Source organism: Aspergillus alliaceus (genome assembly GCF_009176365.1).
Source record: "Aspergillus alliaceus strain CBS 536.65 unplaced genomic scaffold BDW43scaffold_8, whole genome shotgun sequence".
Taxonomy (NCBI): domain Eukaryota; kingdom Fungi; phylum Ascomycota; class Eurotiomycetes; order Eurotiales; family Aspergillaceae; genus Aspergillus; species Aspergillus alliaceus.
In genome coordinates, this window is record NW_022474691.1 from 660223 (window position 1) to 679235 (window position 19013).

The 19013-nt window shown below is 48.1% G+C and overlaps 8 protein-coding genes across 8 annotated transcripts; 3 read left to right on the top strand and 5 right to left on the bottom strand.

Annotated features, from left to right (window-relative positions):
- The first annotated feature begins 244 nt into the window (after window positions 1–244).
- BDW43DRAFT_267275 (glycoside hydrolase family 76 protein) lies at window positions 245–2065 on the top strand. Its single transcript, XM_032040987.1, has 3 exons — window positions 245–539; window positions 598–1289; window positions 1368–2065. Exons 1-3 carry the CDS (start codon window positions 449–451, stop codon window positions 1971–1973), a joined length of 1389 nt encoding a protein of 462 aa, XP_031903457.1. The 5' UTR covers window positions 245–448; the 3' UTR covers window positions 1974–2065.
- Window positions 2066–2789: 724 nt separating this feature from the next.
- BDW43DRAFT_308298 (uncharacterized protein) lies at window positions 2790–3034 on the bottom strand (the record flags this gene model as incomplete). Its single annotated transcript, XM_032046467.1, has 2 exons — window positions 2790–2862; window positions 2934–3034. The coding sequence occupies 2 exons, from the start codon at window positions 3032–3034 to the stop codon at window positions 2790–2792; spliced, it is 174 nt and encodes a 57-aa protein (XP_031903458.1).
- Window positions 3035–6042: 3008 nt separating this feature from the next.
- Window positions 6043–6942, bottom strand: BDW43DRAFT_308299 (uncharacterized protein; the record flags this gene model as incomplete). The annotated part of the gene is made up of 2 exons (XM_032046468.1): window positions 6043–6315; window positions 6802–6942. 2 exons carry the CDS (start codon window positions 6940–6942, stop codon window positions 6043–6045), a joined length of 414 nt encoding a protein of 137 aa, XP_031903459.1.
- Window positions 6943–9849: 2907 nt separating this feature from the next.
- BDW43DRAFT_298194 (cytochrome P450) lies at window positions 9850–11765 on the bottom strand (the record flags this gene model as incomplete). Its single annotated transcript, XM_032044524.1, has 6 exons — window positions 9850–10040; window positions 10109–10210; window positions 10261–10669; window positions 10747–11096; window positions 11154–11336; window positions 11405–11765. The coding sequence occupies 6 exons, from the start codon at window positions 11763–11765 to the stop codon at window positions 9850–9852; spliced, it is 1596 nt and encodes a 531-aa protein (XP_031903460.1).
- Window positions 11766–12004: 239 nt separating this feature from the next.
- On the top strand, window positions 12005–12898 carry BDW43DRAFT_308301 (UbiA family prenyltransferase; the record flags this gene model as incomplete). Its single annotated transcript, XM_032046469.1, has 1 exon — window positions 12005–12898. One exon carries the CDS (start codon window positions 12005–12007, stop codon window positions 12896–12898), a length of 894 nt encoding a protein of 297 aa, XP_031903461.1.
- Window positions 12899–13272: 374 nt separating this feature from the next.
- Window positions 13273–15110, top strand: BDW43DRAFT_298196 (FAD binding domain protein; the record flags this gene model as incomplete). The annotated part of the gene is made up of 3 exons (XM_032044525.1): window positions 13273–14416; window positions 14477–14747; window positions 14825–15110. 3 exons carry the CDS (start codon window positions 13273–13275, stop codon window positions 15108–15110), a joined length of 1701 nt encoding a protein of 566 aa, XP_031903462.1.
- Window positions 15111–15204: 94 nt separating this feature from the next.
- Window positions 15205–17075, bottom strand: BDW43DRAFT_241046 (GMC family oxidoreductase). Its single transcript, XM_032039675.1, has 2 exons — window positions 16716–17075; window positions 15205–16666 (listed from the first exon to the last, which is right to left on the bottom strand). Exons 1-2 carry the CDS (start codon window positions 16935–16937, stop codon window positions 15257–15259), a joined length of 1632 nt encoding a protein of 543 aa, XP_031903463.1. The 5' UTR covers window positions 16938–17075; the 3' UTR covers window positions 15205–15256.
- Window positions 17076–17432: 357 nt separating this feature from the next.
- Window positions 17433–18882, bottom strand: BDW43DRAFT_241104 (uncharacterized protein). Its single transcript, XM_032039676.1, has 4 exons — window positions 18633–18882; window positions 18474–18578; window positions 18043–18419; window positions 17433–17981 (listed from the first exon to the last, which is right to left on the bottom strand). The coding sequence occupies exons 1-4, from the start codon at window positions 18780–18782 to the stop codon at window positions 17522–17524; spliced, it is 1092 nt and encodes a 363-aa protein (XP_031903464.1). The 5' UTR covers window positions 18783–18882; the 3' UTR covers window positions 17433–17521.
- Between the last annotated feature and the right edge of the window lie 131 nt (window positions 18883–19013).

The following is a 19013-nucleotide window of genomic DNA, read 5'->3' on the forward strand; positions in this document are numbered from 1 at the left end:
GCCAGTCAAACACGCTGTCACCCAAGGTGCCAAGCGCCTGGTCGACTCTGAGTGGCCAAAGATTGATGGTTGCCTGCATCGTACTCTTTCACACCAATAGCAGGCTATGCCTTTCATTGTAGTGGTCCGACCAACGGGGAGAGTACAAACAGACGTGGCGCCAATATGCCGAGGACAAGAATGGAACGGGCCGACAGCTAGGGAGTCCCTAGTATTAAGCAGACACAAACTGGTAATATCTGGGGTTACATACCCTACGCTTGAACCTGTTGACTACTAAATTAGGAATGGAGTAATGCTAGCATCCTATCCTGCACTGCCCTCTCGTAAGCATACATTAGGCTGTGCACTAACACCTGGTCAATTTCGATGTGATTGAAGCTGGGATCCAGAAGATTTCGTTCGTACCTTTCTCGCAAATGTTCGATCCCCCGCTGATACGGTAAAAATGTGGACATATTTTTGGGGGTTCACGCTCACAACGCTGCTGACACTCGGCCGGATAACTGCGGCGATTCCGCTTGATATCAATGATCCTGGTATTTCCGCCACCGTGCACGCGATGGATGGTCCTATAGACACCTAACGATGGCCTAGAATCGATTAAAAATGCGGCCTCGACAGCCGCATACGGCATGATGACCTATTACCACGGCAATGAGTCCGGACAAATCCCAGGGAAACTCCCTGGCACGTGGTGGACAGGTGGTGAGGTGTTCATGGCTCTAGTGCAGTACTGGTACTGGACTGGAGACACGTCCTACAACGATGTTACCAAGCAAGCGTTGATTCATCAGAGGGGGCACAACGACTATCTACCGGACAACTATACCCAGGATTTGGGTAACGATGATCAGGTGTTCTGGGGTCTGGCTGCGATGACGGCAGCCGAGCTCGATTTCCCGGAGAGCGAAGAAGTGTCGTGGCTCGCATTGGCGCAGGGAGTATTCAACACGCAAGCTGAGAAATGGGACCCGGACACCTGCCATGGTGGCCTACGATGGCAGAGGAATTCCTGGAACGGAGGGTACGATCTAAAGAATTCGGTTTCGAATGGAGGATTCTTCCAGCTGGCAGCCCGTCTGGCCCGATATACCAAAAACCAAACCTACTCGGAATGGGCCGAAAAGGCATATGACTGGGCCACATCCGTTCCCTTAGTCTCCGAGAAGGACTGGCATATCAACGACCTGGTTACCGTGGAGTCGAATTGTCAGGACGCGAACAATATGCAATGGTCATACAACTATGGGATCTACTTTGCTGGTTCGGCCTATATGTATAACTTGGTACGGATCGCTAGCGACCTTTGATTTCTAGGTACTGTGCTATCGTGAACTTCATGGACATGCTGACATACAGTCCAGACCAATGGTGGTGAGAAATGGAAACACGCAGTAGATGGCCTACTTAATACTACCTTCCGCACATTCTTCCCACAGCAGTACGGAGGGATGATCATGTCCGAAGCAGCATGCGAGCCACAATTACCGCAGGTACTACCCTGCGACGGGAACCAATCTACGTTCAAGAGTCTGGTTTCAGCCTGGCTGGCTTTTACGACCACGATTATGCCCTACACGCTGGATGAGATCCTACCGAGATTAAAAGGCTCCGCAATAGGAGCGGCCAAACAGTGTTCTGGACCCTCGCCCGACAAGAAATGTGGACAGCGGTGGTATCTAGACGAATACGATGGGACAACGGGCCTTCGCGAACATATGTGTGCATTGAGCATCTTTACAGCAAATATGGTGCCGTTCAAAAGCAAAGAGGCTGGGCAAGGCCCCTTGACAGCGGATACCGGAGGAAACAGCAAAAGTGACCCCAGCGCAGGAACAGGAAATCACAGGCCAGAGAAGGACGCACCACGAGAGATCACAACTGGCGACCGTGTTGGTGCTGGGATTGTGACTGTGGTTGTGCTGGGTGGATGGCTGGGCGTCGTGTTCTGGATGATGACAGGCCCCTGAGCCAGGAATCTGAAGTGTGGTCTATACAGAATCTGAGGAGTCCGGAGTCCAATGTACAGTATTATGAAAAATGAGCCGAGCCTCAGGTTTGATTCAGTCTCTATCGACCTGGATTGTAAGCGTAGGAGGATAAAAGACAACAGTCCTGGGAGGTTGTTAGTAGATAAGGAGGAGGATCCATGAGAGAATGGGCTGGATGACAATGTGTAGAATCAGTCGCCTACTATCCAATACATTCAACGACAATTATTGGGGCAATAAATATCCCTATCGGGGGTCAAGTATGGAGCAGTGGTTAAGGTATCATTGTCCGTGGAAACTAATACGCTGTGGGTATTCCTTATTAGGAAAGTATTACACGCACAAAGCCATCAAAGGTTCGGTTAACCTAACCTACTACTGTAAATAACTGTGGACTCTGAAGTATACCTAATACTCAGCTCGCTCAGCGTGGATGAATTATGGAATTCTAGTTGTGTTTGGCAAGCACAGCATAGTTCGCTACTTTCTGCATACCACCCTTACGTGTCGTCGATGGATGATCGACTTTAGGCAGTGTAAGAAAAGGTATCTAGATAGGAATGAATCGGCCTACTGCTCGTTTCAGTCTATTCACACGATAGTTGTCTTCGATTCTAATGTAAAGAATGATTCTATTGATATCCTTACCGTCATCATGCTACCATTCTTCCTCAATGCTCTAATCCCTCCTTCATTGTTGTTAGAGCTCCATTCCTTTCCTCTTTCTTCCCGTGTCTAGATTGTTTTCGCCCACCCCTAGCGAAATTTATACAACAGGGCCTGGAATAACAGTGCTCATGTTCGAAATGTCCCAGGAATCACGGTTAAAGGTGGGCCGTTGGTGGTCGTAGCGGGAACGGGGGTTCTCCTAGCATCGGGCATAGTGTTAGCAAATACATCATCTATCTATAATGACGTGGAAAACTGAAAGCCTCATACCGAAAACGGAGCTTAACAACTACCGGCTCTTCATCATGCTTCCTTTGTCCCATGTAGACTTGGATAATGTCGTAGAGTTCCTGCACTACTCGCTCGGACATAAGACGGCTAAGGGTGTAGTGTACTTATTGAATGTTTAACTTTCCGATAGGCACATGGACAGAACGAAGTACAAGGATTGAGACTCAGCGATCTAGTCCTGTCTAGAGCATAAGCATATGATGGCTTAGGCGAATGACATCGACTTTGCTTACTTATTGTACCCAGTTAGTCTACCCATCGTGGATCACTATACAGTATAGCCCTCTTTCTCTTTTTCTTGAATCCATTCCATAGTTCAAGAACCTGTCTATCGTCTTCAGCCCTCCTCGTCGCTCAACTAGCAGGCGTTCTTAGTGCTTGAGCCCGACACTCTACGAAAAGTTGTTATCTTAAAGCATTATATGGAGCTCATTTTTAAGAGAATCATGATCATGTTCTTGTTAGCTAGAGCTATCTCCTTCACTAACACTTGATTCCGCTTACTGGCCAGATCATCCCACTGGCCGGTCCAACCAGGACCGCCAGCCGGAATCCCCCGCCAATATGTTATGCCTGGAGCTACTACCGACGCAGTATCTTCTTCCGTGGTCATCCATGTATTGGGCAATTTGGTCCACAGACCAAGTAGCAGCACTTACTAACCCCAATAATCAGCATATTGCGCACAAAAACGCCTAATAAGTCAGTAGAGTATTCGAGCAGCGTCTGAGAGCCGTTTCGCCCGCAATGCCACATTTGTGGAACAGTCAAAGGGGCACAGGTGATCTTCTATTGAAAGATCAAAGAATCAACAAGAGCTCCTTTGGCAAGTCCCGCAGCCTCGTGGCCTGTTGAGTTTTGGACCCTTAGTAGTTCGATCATGATGGTATTTATCTAAATACTCTTATCGATCAGGCAGCTCCCTGCCCTTTGGGCCCAAGACTGCCCAGGTTCGTAGTCCATGGTGCCTTGGGCTCTCCTATCAGGTGTACCTCTCCTAAAAGACAAGTACACAATACCTTTTTCGTCGGCTTGAAGTAGCTAGGATTGATCCCGGTGGACGCCCGTCGGACAAAGCGAGAGAAATCCGGCCATCTCTTCTTGCGTACGTTTCCATTAGACTCGAGTCATGCGGCAGCACGCTGGATAGAAGTGACGTGCAATAGCGCCATAAAATGCCCATACGTCGCTAAGGCGACAACCAAAAGGTAGCCATGCAGCTCCTGGTGCGAGAGGATTCCAAAGCTGATTGACTCTGTACCGCTCATCCGGTGCCACGACGTGTGTTCAAGCGCCGGTCTCATACCTGATCCTTCGAAGCGAAGTACTGGGAGTCGACTAGCGATGGCGGTGATAGACATCATGCAGACAATATTTGACGTGGCTAGAGGAGTTAAGAAAGATAGTTGTAAGGGGGCTAACAGCTGTCTTTATATCCCCGGCTTGTTGAGTATGTGGGTTACGAACCATTTTATATAGGGAATATGCTGTTCCTGTATTTTTATTTGACATTGAATCACTTGATATATGTGTTCTGCACTACTTACAAAGCACAGTGCAGTGAATACCTTTCAAGGGTGCAGATTATTCCAAATGGGCGATGACACACCGTCGCGCGATTCACTTGTCTATCAATTGGGTGCATGGGTATGCATGGTGTTGGATGATCTCGACAAAGAGAATATCTGGTCATGACATCCAATAGCTTTGTCGGCCCTTGATTGAATTCGAATGGGAGATGGGCGACCAAGGCAGAATAAAAAGGATACGCTAGCAATATAAAAATGAGAAAAGCAAGGCTTGCTCTTAACACAGTTCGTCCGTCAAGGTGGGCAGCCGCTTGTGGGATACTAGGCATATCATAATACTACCACAAGCCAACAAAGGAAGATCTCCACTATGAAAGCAAGGATGACATGTCTGTCCAGTAATATTATAGGCTTAAGATATACTATCTACTGTAACCTAGGTAATTGATGGAGTTGATGGCGTCATCTATGCGCCGGCGCTTAGAAGGCTGGTCCGTGGCTGTGTGGAGTAGGTACTCGTTTGGATAACACTGCGGGCGCGTAGGTTAACTGCTCAAATAGCTCGCTGAAAAGCTTTCAGGATAAGATCCAGAATTACTCTGACTCAAGCTCCCAACCCCCCACCCAGTAAAGTAAACTATGGTACCGGTCATGTGGCTAGTTGACCGACTTGGTAGTCGAGATTTTTCTGGCGGTCCAACAGGCTGCTGTAGTTCAGGAAGCTGTGGCAGCTGCAGAGGTTGCCGAGGTTGGGGTTGTTGAGAAGTTCATGGGCGTGGCTGTTGTGGTTTGTGAGGTTGAGATAGTTTCCAAGGCTTCGGGGATTTCTAAGGCCCTTTGAGTTTGGGAACTTCGTAGATTATTTCTCCGGTTTAATTAGAAGGATGAAAGGGATGAGTGGAACGATGTGGTTGGGCGGTTTGAGAAGGCATTGCTGAGCAAAGACAATGCATTGGTGGCGTCCTGAGATGATTCTGGTTCTTGAGGCTCTTGGTTATCCTGATGTTGGTTATGTTGGAGGAGTTGGCTTATAGAGTTGGTAGATGGCTGATGCGATGACAAAGACGACTGGAAGTTGAAGAAGTATGGGTTGGGGAGGCGTTACTGAACATAGGTGTGGAATCAGTGTTGGACTGACCTTCGTGATGGCCTTGCTGTAGAGATTGCAAGGTATGCGGGGCTTGCGATGCGTCTTGTGTAGCACGCCTTGGAATGACGCCATGGGTGATTGGAAAAGCGTAGAAGTGAGGCCCGAGGAACCATTACTATGTATTGGCGCCGAATCAGAAGCGTTCTGCTGCTGCGCGTCGTGAGGCTCTTGGCGCTTTTCAGGTGGCGAAGGTTGCGATATGTAACTCCTTGAAATTTGCTGGAATGTCGTTATGGATGGACGAAAGGGTGTAGGTGTAGGATGTAGATGTAAATTACTACTCGGATGCGTGCCATTGCTGTCATCTGAGGCTCCTACGGTTCCTGCTGTTGTGTTTCGTGGCTTGTTGAAGGCTGGCTTGATGCGGGCGGTGGTTGATATGACAGGGCTCGATCCAGCGGAAAGCCCATCAGTGTCGAATCAACGGCGGCATGGGGGACCTGCGGTTCCTGGGGCTCTGGTATGCTATTGGTCCGTAGTTGGAACGATGCTTCGGATGGTTGACATGGTGCATAGGCTTCAAGTCATTGCAAGTTGCCATGGTCTGTGGTTGCTGCTCTTCTGAAGCTGGAGGCGCGACAATGTCCAGACCCTGTTCCAGTTCTCTTCGTGGCTCTCCTGCCTCAGCCCCTGGTACTATCTCATTACTTTCCTGCGGTTCCTCCAGAGCCTTCATCACACGCTGAAGCGTGTTAGCACTCTTCGCCTGTTCCAAGAGCAGGTAGGTAAGGAATCTCTGAACCCTAACAGACGTAATTACCGGTCCACGCCGAATCTGTTGAAAATAGGTAGCGTAGTCCTCCTCAGTCTTTGGAACAGCATACTTCGCAAATCATATCACCATCAGGATATCAGTATCCATAAACGCCACGGGCAAGACCCAGGGGGAGCTTCAGGAGGCGGACGCCGCGGGGTCCCCTTCCCAGCCTCTAGCGACTGCAACCAAGTTCTGCGAAATTCCGGCCTACGGACCAGCCAGCGCTGCGCCCACTGACTTCCTACCGCGTGGAACTCAATCATCAAGTGTTCACATTTATGCTTATTCAAGTCGTTCACAACCTCCAGAATCAGCACGTTAGTCGGTCAACGGCCTTCTTCTTCCACCCGCCGCAGTGCTTCTTTCCCGATCGAGTCCTCGCCTGACTTATCCAGCTTCTAGAGTTTATACTTCGGGTTCTTCAGTAATGGCCCTCTTCTCGGTGGCCTTCTTCTCATACTCCTTATGAATATCCGGCCTGGAGGGTATAACAACGAATAACTCGGGATACTGTGGCGATGGCCGACGTTGCGCTCGCGGCCGCGGTCCCATTCTGAGGCCCACTCCGTTTTGAACGATTTGTTTGCGCGGGCGGGTCGCACTCGGAACATTACGCTCTTGGGAACTTTCCAACATCGTACCGTGAGCTAATTCGTGATGGACATGGAAAGTGTAATATTACTCACGCATCGTGCTGAACGCGTCTTGAGGTGACGCGATTCATATTCAGGGGAGAGTCGACGTGGATGAGTTATAGATGGTCGGAGATTCCTTATTCCGGTTATGCCATTGCCTGGTACATCGGGCATCACTTTCCTCACTCCTACTCCTGTGATAATATCGTTGGAAAAGGCAGGGACAGTAATTATTATGTCTTCGTTCTTATTTTAATTGATATATGCCATGAGCGTACCGACTGAAATGCTCTATCGGAATTTGTGAGTACAAAATGAGGCTAGATTACAATATATATATATAAGTTCATTCACAAAGTCCAACTGCCTTGTTACCGTAGTTGATCACCTGATGCACGTCCCCACCTGGTGCACGAAAACCATTACTTTCACTGACATTTAACGTAGCTTTAAACAACCATATCTCAACAAATATGAAGCCAATTGAAGCGGCGCTTGCAGAATTAGATTCCTTAAATCCAGACAAATCGATTAGCTATACTAAAGTTGCAGAAAAATATAGGGTTAACCAGTTAACTCTTTCAAGGCACCACCGCGGTGTCATGTATGCAAAAGATAGCCAGTATAAAAACCAGCGAGTACTTAACAACCAGCAATTAAAAGCCCTTATTAGCTATATAGAGAAGCTTACTGAACATGGCTTATATTCTTTATATAAGATACTTAGAAATTTTTACTACAGAGATTACTGGAAAGAGGTCTAGAAAATACTGGCCTGGCCGCTAGTTAAAGCAATTTCCTGATAATCTTCTCTTAAAATATACTACCGGCATGGATACCTCTTAAAAGCGGGCTGATTCTGTATATAAATATACACTATATTTTGAGCTTCTCCACCACAAGATACAAGAATATAATATATAGCCGGAGAATATTTATAATATAGATAAAAAAGAATTTCTTATTAGAATTATTAGTAAAGACAAGCAGATCTTCTCTAAATAATGGTATAAAAGAGAAGGCAATAGGCAATATCTCTAGAATAGTAATTAAAAGTGGATTACTACTATTGTGTGTATCTGCACTGATAGAACCTTACTATTGCCAGGCCTTATATACTAAGCAGTATCTGATAAGCTACAAGATAGCTAGCTACAAGACTTTAATACTAATAATTACTAGTGTTTCTTTATCTCTTCTTCTACTGGTTAGATTAATAATAAGCTAGGATTTATGTGGCTTCAAGATATCTTTAACCAGGAGACCAAGAATAAAGCTAAAAAGAGATAGCAGCTATTAATTCTTGATAGCTATAGTTTCTATATTAATATAAAGTTTCTTAATTACTATAAGATAAATAAAATATATATAGTAATCTATCTATTTTATTCTACTTATTCTCTACAATTACTTAATATCAGTATCTTCAGGTCTCTATCCCGGGTATACAGTGACAGTTTAGAAGACTTTTTATATAATAGTTAAGATCTAAGTTATATTACTAAACATAATTTCTTTTATCTTTTCTGGCCAGTTTAGAATAAGGCCTTATTATCAAAAAATATTAATTCTGTATAGAAATCTGTGGATATATAGCTATAGAATCCTAAGATTATTCTATAGAGATTTATAAGAGAGAATAAGACTAGACTATCTTCTAGTGAGTTCTCTTGCTCTATACTAGGCTCAAAAAATTAAAAGAGAATTAAGAGACTCTTAAAGTAAGTTATTAATAATATATATAACTAGAAAATAAAGAAATTAAGTTTTATAATATATTATCTTACTACAGAGAATATTCTGCTAAAATTATACTGTAAAGATCTTGAAAAGACTCTTTAGAATAAGAAGAAGAAATACTAGTAAAATAAATCTCTTTTATTTAAATTATAGATACCAGAGAATAGTAATGCTGTCTTTTACTCTTCTTAAAAGATTTAGCAAGTCCGGGATCTTTAAATATAAAAGGACAAAGCTATATAACTTGCTAAGGCTTTAAAAGAGAAGAAGAAGCTATACTATTAACAGAAGAAAGAAAAGAAGAAACACTTACAAGAAGAATATAAGAAAATCTAGATATCTAATAAAGAATTATAGCTTCATGAGTTAGAGAAAAAGAAGCATTAAAAGGAGAAGACACGCCTGGCTAAGGAGATAGCTGTACAGCTTTAAAATAACTTTAAACAGGTCAAAAGACATAAGAAGGATCTCCCAGTAACTCTAGAGATAAAGAATAGTACAGATAAAGTAGTTACTGATACTAAAGGTATCGCGGAGGCCTCTACAACAGTAAATTGACAAGGTAGGCAGATCCGCCTCCCACAACGCTTCCGGGAGTAATAAGATGTATATATAGGTTCTTTAGGATGTTAGTATCAAACCACCGAAATATCTCTGTATAATTCAGGTTGTATATGGTTAAAAAGCTTCAGTTTTGTTGTTGACGTTATGTTGAAATTCGTGCATCAGGTGGGGCCGTGCATCAGGTGATCAACCACGGTATACTAACCTCCCATTACTAATATAGAGATGCCCAAGTTGACTTTCTATCGTAGATACATGAAAGTGCCAGTGCAATTACCGTGAAGAAAGAATTAATTTCAATTTAGAAGCTAGCGAGGCAGTGTCTATTCTCTATATATCCTATCAAATGAAGCTTCCCCTAGTTGAAAATCTACTCAAACTTTTGCTATTTCTTGACAAGAAACCTGGGTATCTATTCCTCCAAAACTGTCCGTCGTAGGCATAGACAAACTGCAATGAGCCGCAAGTGACAGTGATAGCTTGAAGACGTTCGTCTACAATCCCCCCATCAGAATATTTGTTAGTCCTTGCGTGACTCGAATATCAATCGCAGTCGTCCCGGGTTTGACGTGAACTGGTCTTTCCAGTCATTCCACACCGCGTCTCCCGTCTCACCAGGAGGGAACCGAACACTGTATTGGCGCAACAACCGCGCTGCAATGAGCATCATGTCATTCATAGCAACTGCTCGTCCGAGACAGCTGTGGTGACCTAAATGCCAGGGTAAGTCGAAGTGTTTTCAAGCGAAAGAGGCGTAACCGCGAAAAAGTATCACATACCAGTTCCAAACGGCGTGTAGGCGGCTCGATTGCGTACCATTTCTGGGCGTGTGGTCCATCGCTCGGGGATGAATTTCTCGGCTTGCTCGAAACAGTCCTCTCCTGTTCACTTTGAGTGAGTACCAGAACGCGCGACATAGACGGGTACTTACGGCGCGAGATCGAGAACCGTGGAGCCACAATAGTGGTCTCAGGAGGAATGTATGTACCTCCGATGGTGATCCCCTCCTGCAGTGTCTTGCGGTAACCCCCAGTAGGCAGAGCAGGATAAAGTCTTAGTGTTTCTAGAATGGCAGACTCTAGGTGCGGACATTGGCACAATATCTCCCGGCCGTCACGGATACCGACCTGTTTGACCTCGCTATGAATGATGTCTGCATGGGATGGATTTTTGCCGAGCTCATAAAATAAGGCGATCAAGGCGACGGCTGTGGGCTCACTGCCCGCCACAATGGCAAGGATGCTGTCTCCCGTTAACCATTCTTCTTGGCCCGTGCTTTCCTGGGCATCCTGGAGAAGGTAGTGGGCGACATCCGGGGTCTCGGATGGATCTACGTGAATCTGTGTAACGGCCGATCAGAGAGAGTATTCATACTTGCTTCGGTGGGATACAATGAGCAAGAAACGATATCACCTACCAGCCTCCGTTTCCGTAATCGACTTTCACACCAGGCGACCATGTCAAACCAATCTTTCAAGATCCAGACTCGGGGAAGGAGTTTGAACGCAATATGGACCAACCAGGGCACAGGGCTCAAGGGTCCGAGGACCGATAGGGCCCGTTGCAAAAGAATGATAACATGGTTCCATCGTCTATCAGAAAGCATCTCAAATGTTTCGTAAAAGATAAAGTCCCCCATGCGATCGAACCCTAGCCAATAGAAGAGGTCGGTGACCTCAGACACTCGTTCCGCAGCAATGTCCGACTGGATGCAATAGTCTAGTTGGTCAATAATGGGCAATACTCGCTCCTGATAATGGTTCAGTGCTTGGGGTTCGTCAGCAAATTGCTCATGCTTTTGCCGGCATAAGTGTTTCTTCTAACCCTTGGAGTTAAATCCTCGGTTCCACTGCCGACGTCGACTTCCATGCGTCTCTTTGTCGCGAGCAGTCACCAGGGCTTTGTTCGGATGCAGTAAGTCATACCACTCTGACTTGATGCATTTGCTATTTGGGCCGTCAATAGCCATGAAAACATCAGGGTGAAAGACCGTGATCTCGCTAGGGCCTGGGGGGATCTCAGATGTGAGTTCAAGCGAGCATAGTGGTAAGAGGTACATTGTCCGTAGAACCTACCAGTCCGTATGAAATCGCTCCCATAGCGTCTGTGCAGATCTGCTAGAAGGAAGTGATTGCGACGAGATCGGCATTTCCACATGTGCCAAAGCTTAGTGACTCGGGCCCAAAATGGACCAGGGAAGTGAGACAGACGGTGGAAGTAGAGTCGGTAGATAGTAATACTAGAGAAGAGAGCTAGCAGGTAACCCGTGATGCTTTGCCATGCGTTATTGACTGAGATTGCTAAAGAAAAGAAGCAAATAAGATGCAACACAAGGATATTGGGGGCCTGAATATGCCATTCACCATGAATAAACAGCCAACGGTGTATTCCAACCCCCAAAAGGGCTCCTATCAAGAGGTTGAATGAACAGTTCATGATGGAAGTAGTAGTCCACAGGCCGTGCCAGGTTGACGGCTTTCAGGGCTAGATTCGGCGAATGTAAGATGTCATTGAAAAGTTCATAGGCAGATACATAGGGCATGGACGGCACCTGATGCCTATATTAAGCCGCATTACAACCGTCAGGTTTCTTTGGCGTACTTGAGGATAAACTCAACTAAAACTAGTCATCCACATTCCAGATGGTAGGACTATTTGGTGCTTACAACAATCCAATGTCTACCCCAAAGTCACCTCGGTTAGCGGAGCTACCGTCCCTCATCTGGCAGTTTACGAAAAGCGACTTTTCAACTTTTGTCTTGCCTAATACAGGATTCGGCCTTCTTGCGACATTCTCTGCGCCATCATTGACTGACTGTACCGACGGGATTGCGGTCTGGGCTCTGCTGCTCCGGGGTCTCCCATGCATGTTGATATTCAACTGGGGAAACCTGCTAGTATTCGATCTAGCCAACCAACGCCTCCCGGAGTCAATACGGGAAGATTCGATGAACAAGCCCTGGCGCCCACTGCCTAGCGGACGGATCAGCCCCATCGTGACGCGACACTTCTTGCTTGGAGTGGTTCCGGCTGTCTTGGCTGTCAGCTATGCCCTCGGGGTAGGGAACGAAAGCGCGCTGATCTTAATCCTCACCTGGATGTACAATGACCTAGGTGGCGGCGATGAGCTTACAAGAGACCCCATTATTGCCGCCGGCTACTGTCTCTTCCTTGTCAGCTCCCTACGGATAGCTATCACTCCGCGCTTCCATCTCTCACAATGTGGGTATTGTTGGCTGGCCATGATAGGCGGGATGGTTCTCACTACAATGCATATACAGGACTTAAAGGATCAGACTGGAGATCGTGAGAGAGGACGCAAGACATGGCCACTGGTACTGGGTGACAAAGTATCGCGCAGGTGGCTTACCGGCGCCATTCTATTTTGGAGTCTCGCCTGTGTCACCTTCTGGAACACGCCGCCCTGGGTATCTTTAGTTCCCATTTGCATGGGGATTGGGATAGGAATCATCGTTATGCGGGGAACTGATGATGCGCGGGCCTGGAAGCTTTGGTGCATTTGGCAGGTTGTTCTGTATGCCTTGCCATCATTGTCCCAATGGTTATGAGACTGGTAATGGGAACAAATGTATATTGCAGCATAGGCTTCCTGCTGGGCCCTGTAGGACGTCGATTAGCTCAATATGCATGGACTCCCTGTGCTTACGTTAGATGATGAACCTTTAGGTTTAAACCGACCATGGGAAATGGAATGCATTTAGACATCCGTCGATTCAGACGTGAGAGCAATAACTTCCGTTTCCCTCGTATTGATTATTTCGAGTTTCCTCCACAGGCATGGTCGTGTGACCACGGACCACGTGCGAAGGTTACAGGATGCAAGGTTGTAGTATTGTTGATATATATAGGCCACCGAGTATTAAAGCAGATATGTGTACTACACTGTTGAGTTGAACACCCCCCCGCACTGGAGCATCGGGTTATGGATAGAGCAACAACGCCCTTTCACCACCTTGTGGTCCTCCTGCTACCCCTGCTCGGGGTTGTCGCATCAGCTGCAACCTGCCGCTGCTTTCCTGATGAGGCTTGTTGGCCGTCACCTCTGGAGTGGAGTGAATTCAATGCGACTGTTGGGGGAAACCTGATCGCGACTGTTCCGATAGGAAGTGTCTGTCACACCAACAACACGTATGCTGCGTATGACGCTAAGGCGTGCACCGATTTGATTTCCAACTGGGGAGACCCAGCGAGACACTATGAGAGTAGTTCGTCGCCGATGGCTGCCTGGTTCACGAATTTCAGTTGCTCGCCATTTGGACCGTTCAATTCTCCCTGTGCAATCGGGCCGCTGGTGCGATACGCTGTAAATGTCACCTCAACGGCTGACGTGCAGAAGACATTAAACTTCATCCGCGAACATAATATCCGGCTCGTCATACGTAACACTGGCCATGATTATATGGGGAAATCCACGGGAGCGGGGGCTGTTGCGATATGGGTCCATCATCTGAAGAAGATAGAGCATGTTCAGTATTTCTCCGACAGGTATACAGGGCCCGCCTTGCGGATGGGAGCGGGAGTCCAGGGCTTCGAAGCCACAGCAGCCGCCCAGGCGCAAGGCCAGCTCCTCGTATCCGGAAACTGTCCCAGTGTCGGTCTTGCCGGAGGCTATACACAGGGCGGAGGCCATGGACAGCTCGTGTCACAATTCGGCCTAGCGGCGGACCAAGTACTCGAGTGGGAGGTGATGACAGCCGGCGGCGAGCTATTGACTGCATCTCCATCTCAGCATGCAGATCTGTTTTGGGCGCTGAGTGGAGGCGGAGGAGGAACCTATGCCATTGTGCTCGGCGTTGTGGTCAAGGTGTATCCAGAGATGAAAACCGCCACGGCCACCCTGTCATTTACTGACAGTCGTGTCACCCCGGAGGGATATTGGGAGATTATTCGAGGGTTCTTGGTGGATACGCTCGCGTTAGTGGATGTTGGAGGGGTTGTGGTGTGGACCATTGCTGCCACTGGCTTTAGTGTCACCCCCGTGACCCTGCCGGGTGGCAGTCAAGCCCAGCTGCATTCTTACCTTACGCCCACTTTGACTCGCCTGAAGCAGTACAATATGACTTACCGTACGTTCCCCAGTTCCCTAATGAACCAACCAAAAGAAGCTCATCCCGATACTACCTTAGAATACGAAATCACCGAATTCTCGACCTTCTATGACAGCTACCAAGCCACGAATCCCTCAATGAACATCACGGAATTTCAGATCGGGAGCCATCTAATTCCTCGGTCCACGGTGGAAACCAACTCAACAGCGGTGATCTCCGCATTAATAGATATCCTACATGAAGGGGTGACCATCTCCGGCATCTCACTGAATGTGTCACGGACTGCCTGGCCAGACAACGCCGTCAATCCAACCTGGCGTGACACAGCCATGTCAATCGTGCTCGGAACGTAAGTTTGTCATATTTTTTCTTTGTTCATACATTTGACTTGACTTTCTAAACGTTCCACCGTGCATTCCATTCTAGACCGTTCAATTACACCGATCGCGGGGTAAACGAGGACCGGCAAGCTCTCATGACCAATGTCCTGATCCCCCGCCTCAAGGCCATAAGTCCCGATGGTGGCGCTTACCTCAACGAGGCGGACTGGAAACAACCAGATTGGCCTTCAGCGTTCTATGGCGAACACTACGAGAGGCTATTGGCGATCAAGGATAAGTATGATGTGGACCAGGTCCTCTACGGGCGGACCGCGGTGGGCAGTGAGCGGTGGTCTGAGCAGGACGATGGGCACCTATGTCGAGCTACGTAGGCCTATCAGAGGCCACAGTGCACAAACACACTCGTATCATTGACAAAAGAACCATTAAAATAAAAACCGAAATGAATGATCCCGGTGCAGCCACAGGACTGTTTTCAATGATAGAAACCTTTCGTATGAAACGAAATAGTACTCGTTTACGAAGATCGAATCAGGTCGGCCGCTCGCTCTGCTACGGCATATACGGTCGCCATAGGGTTGGCGTGGGAGATGAGGGGGAATATACTCGCATCCACTACACGTACATTCTCCGTGCCATAGACCTTTAGATCCTGCCCGACTACGCCGCCGTCCTCGCGGGGAAGCATGGCGGCCGTTCCACAGGAGTGGTAGGTTGGTAGCGCCATGGACTCGCGCAGTAAGCTGCGGAGCGTCGTAATGTCCGTTGGCCGCGAACCTTGAAGGAAAGGCCGAAGAGCTGCAGAAGACGGGATGTTTTGTAAGTGCTGCACATGCCGGACTAACATCTCCATGTCCAACGGATTCGCCAAGAATCGTGGATCAATGCGTGGCATGGCATCTGGGTCTGCGGATTGGATATGGGTACTGCCCCGGGACAATGGAAACCCAGGAATAATACCCAGCAGTGCCATATTTCCGGGAAGGATACTGACGAAAAGGCAAGCGGAGGCCTCGTTCGGATCCTGCAGGATAGATTGGATAACACGCTGGGAGCTATCACTAGATCCCGAGCTATCCAAGAGCTCCATCATTTCAGTACCTAGACGGACAAAGGCTAATGCCTTGATCCCTGGTGAAATGCCTTCGATCTCGGGACGCGCGTTGAGGGGAACCGGTAGAACACTCATGACGTGGTTCTGTAAGTTCTCGCCCACGCCAGGCTGGTTGATTATGAGGGGGACCCCAAGATCACGCAGTCGGCTTTCATCGCCCACTCCTGATAGTTCCAGTATTTTGGGTGTCTGGAAGACACCAGCGGCTAGGATAACTTCTTTGGTGGCCGTGATCGTGACCACCTGATCATGCCATCGAGCTTGGACACCGATCGAAACGGCCTTCTGGGTTACTGTTTTAGAATCAAATAGCAATCGGTGGACGGTTGCGCCCGGCGCAATCGTGACATTGCTGCGGCTACGCAGGATGGAGCCGTATTGAGTGTCAGCACTGCTCCGAAGACCTGACTCTGGATCAATTGCAGCCGTATAAGCTCGGGTACCGACCGTTTTCTGTTCCGCAAGCCAATCGCTAACATATTCATATCCGCTGTCCCTAAAAGCATCATTCCACGCCTCGATGAGTACGGTGTCCGCTTTGTCCACGAGCGCCGGATAGATCACTTGAACTGGTCCGTCCGTTGGAGGGCGCACACTTCGGTGAGGTTGAGTCTCGAGCTTCGGCGGATGGAGGGTATATGACTTCTGGAGGTACGGTACCAACGACTCCCAGTTCCAGTCCGGATTTCCCAGCTTGGCCCAGGCATTGATGCCCGCTGGCGAAGGCGGAAGAAATGCCGACCCGTTAATAGCAGAGGATCCGCCCAGGGCTTTTCCCGCCGGGTGGTCCACTGTTCGATTGTTGAAACCCGCCTCAGGAACATCTTAGCTCACAGGCGGCTATCATGCCTTGCTCACTTACCTGGGGACAGGTCTTAAACTGCCAATCAAGCTCGGAGCCCGTCAAGGTAGTCCAGGCTGCGTGGTCCTTCACCCGAGGATCCTCGGTACGATCTGGACCGGATTCCAGAATGAGGACGCGTATGGTGGGGTCTTCTGACAGTCGGCATCCAACCACTAACCCTGCGGTGCCCCCACCCACAATGAGATAGTCTGCATTCCGGGGGAGGTCGCCGGCGATCATCGTGTTTGGGGTTTGATAATGTTGGGAGACCGTATATTGAGTGATGAGTAACAAGGTATGGCTGGAGGGGAGAGTTAGTGAGGGAGGTAAGTGAAGAGTCACTATAAGTAAATCAGAGAGACAAAGAGAAGAGTGCCAGGAGTTGGTTGGTGAATGGCAGGAGGATCCTTGAACTACTATTATTTATGTACTACCCTAAAACAATAAGTGTGTCCAGTATAATGGATCAAAACCAATTATCAAATTATGATAATACTAGTTGACAACCAACCATAATATGGCTAATTAAAAATTAAAACGTATAAAAATTTCAACAAATCGTCATAAATATATGTATAACGGTGTATAATACGGGGATCAAGCTCCAGAGTCTAGGCCCAAAATCTACCCCACTCCAAGTAATGTGACAGCTCGGACAGCCACCACGGGACTTTATGCACACTTCTTCCTCCGATTAACCAACCATCGCTCGTTTTTGATTTTGTTGGCCACCATGGACCCGGAAAGGGCAGGACTACCGATCGTTGAACAACGACATCAACTATCTTTACTCTCCGTCTTGCATAGTATTATCAATCTCGTCATCACACCGTTTCTCTCCGCGGTTCCGATCCCTGTTCGACCGAAATGTCATGTCGGATTTGTATGGCGTTTGGCTGCATATTCTGCACCAACCCCACATCATCATCATCATTCGATCCGTGAGTAGCACCTACCTTGGCCGTATAGCCACAGCCCTTCAGCTCGACGGTTGAATCCTGCGTTGAATCGAGGACATCCTTCCCTCGCCGCTGCCGAGGAGTACTCCCGATAGTATGACGGGCCTCGCGGAGGTGGCGTTCCCCCGTCGACCGTTGTCGAGAAAGGAGAGGCTCGATGTACCGTCGGAAGAGAGGAGCCAGCGTGGGCAGCGTGATAATAATGATGCTGAGCCACAGTTCGAGAAAGCTGGCTAAAGCTATACGACCCAATCCGTGCACAAAATCCATCTGGGTGGCCGGATCGAGGGTGATCAGGAGCCGCCAGATCATCACAGCGACGACGCTGTATCTCCGTCAGCAGACATTTCATGGGATAGGTGCTCAGGGCGGCGACGGTGGCCTACATCAAACCCATGAGAAACATTGTCCCGACCGTGATTTTGTTTCGTAGGGCCATGTGCAACTTCCAGAGAACCGAAATGGGCAGCACCGCGATGGCCGAGTCCATGAAGATGTTGAGGGTGATAGACGCAACCTCCGACGGGACGAGCGACTTACACCACCCACCCGGCACTGGCTTCCATCCATACGAGAGAGGGTAGCATTGGGTGAGAAAGACAGGCAGGAATGCCACAAAGTAGGCTCCCACGAAGCTGCACGCTATCAAGACCAGGATGCGGAAAGGCCGTGAGGTGCGAAAGAGAGAAAGATAGAGAGTGAGGATAGACAGCTTACACGCAACGGTGCTAACGAGCCAAGTCACACATGCGGTAATGAGGAGCTATAAAGAGACGGTGGTCAGTGTCGTCAGGGTTATGCCGTTTATAGCACGTACTTGCCATTGGACCCCAATCTCTGTTGGGGACAGCACCTCCGTATGGGCTCCCAGGCCATTAGCAATGGCCCACCATCCCACTACTGCCATCGCAGTTGCGCTCAGCTGGAGATCGTTATCAGTATGGTCGCAGCGAGCACATAGTGGCTGATCACGTACGTATGCGACAATCACCAAGTAATCATGGCTGTGTAGACCCCTTCCAGTCATATGAATCGACCATAACCGTAGGCCAATCACTATTGTTGTAAGACTGGTAAAGACTCCCATCCAAATGGCTAACCTGATCCCCGAGGAAGTGGCTCCCATTTTTTGAGGTGTAGTATGGACCAGTGACTTTGGAGCATCTCAGGCCGACAGCGATGATAGTAATACGAGGGCAGAGAGAAAAGTAAAGGGGAAGATCTCACGTTATTAACTTTAAATCCATCAGGATGACATTCTTCTAAAATAGCCGATGATCAGATGCTACTACCAATAGTACGAGTACCGTGGTTGTGCAACCACTGTTTACCCCTCTTCATTCTTCAAGCTGACTTA

Coding starts and splice junctions, on each gene's coding strand:
- BDW43DRAFT_241046 (XM_032039675.1), bottom strand. CDS start 16,937: ATGATCGCCGGCGACCTCCCCCGGAATGCAGACTATCTCATTGTGGGT. Junction 16,667..16,715: donor AGTTTAAGACCTGTCCCCAG/GTAAGTGAGCAA, acceptor GATGTTCCTGAG/GCGGGTTTCAACAATCGAAC.
- BDW43DRAFT_267275 (XM_032040987.1), top strand. CDS start 449: ATGTGGACATATTTTTGGGGGTTCACGCTCACAACGCTGCTGACACTC. Junction 540..597: donor GCTTGATATCAATGATCCTG/GTATTTCCGCCA, acceptor ACGATGGCCTAG/AATCGATTAAAAATGCGGCC. Junction 1,290..1,367: donor CGGCCTATATGTATAACTTG/GTACGGATCGCT, acceptor CATACAGTCCAG/ACCAATGGTGGTGAGAAATG.
- BDW43DRAFT_241104 (XM_032039676.1), bottom strand. CDS start 18,782: ATGGGAGCCACTTCCTCGGGGATCAGGTTAGCCATTTGGATGGGAGTC. Junction 18,420..18,473: donor AGATTGGGGTCCAATGGCAA/GTACGTGCTATA, acceptor GTCTCTTTATAG/CTCCTCATTACCGCATGTGT. Junction 17,982..18,042: donor ATGTTTCTCATGGGTTTGAT/GTAGGCCACCGT, acceptor ACGGAGATACAG/CGTCGTCGCTGTGATGATCT.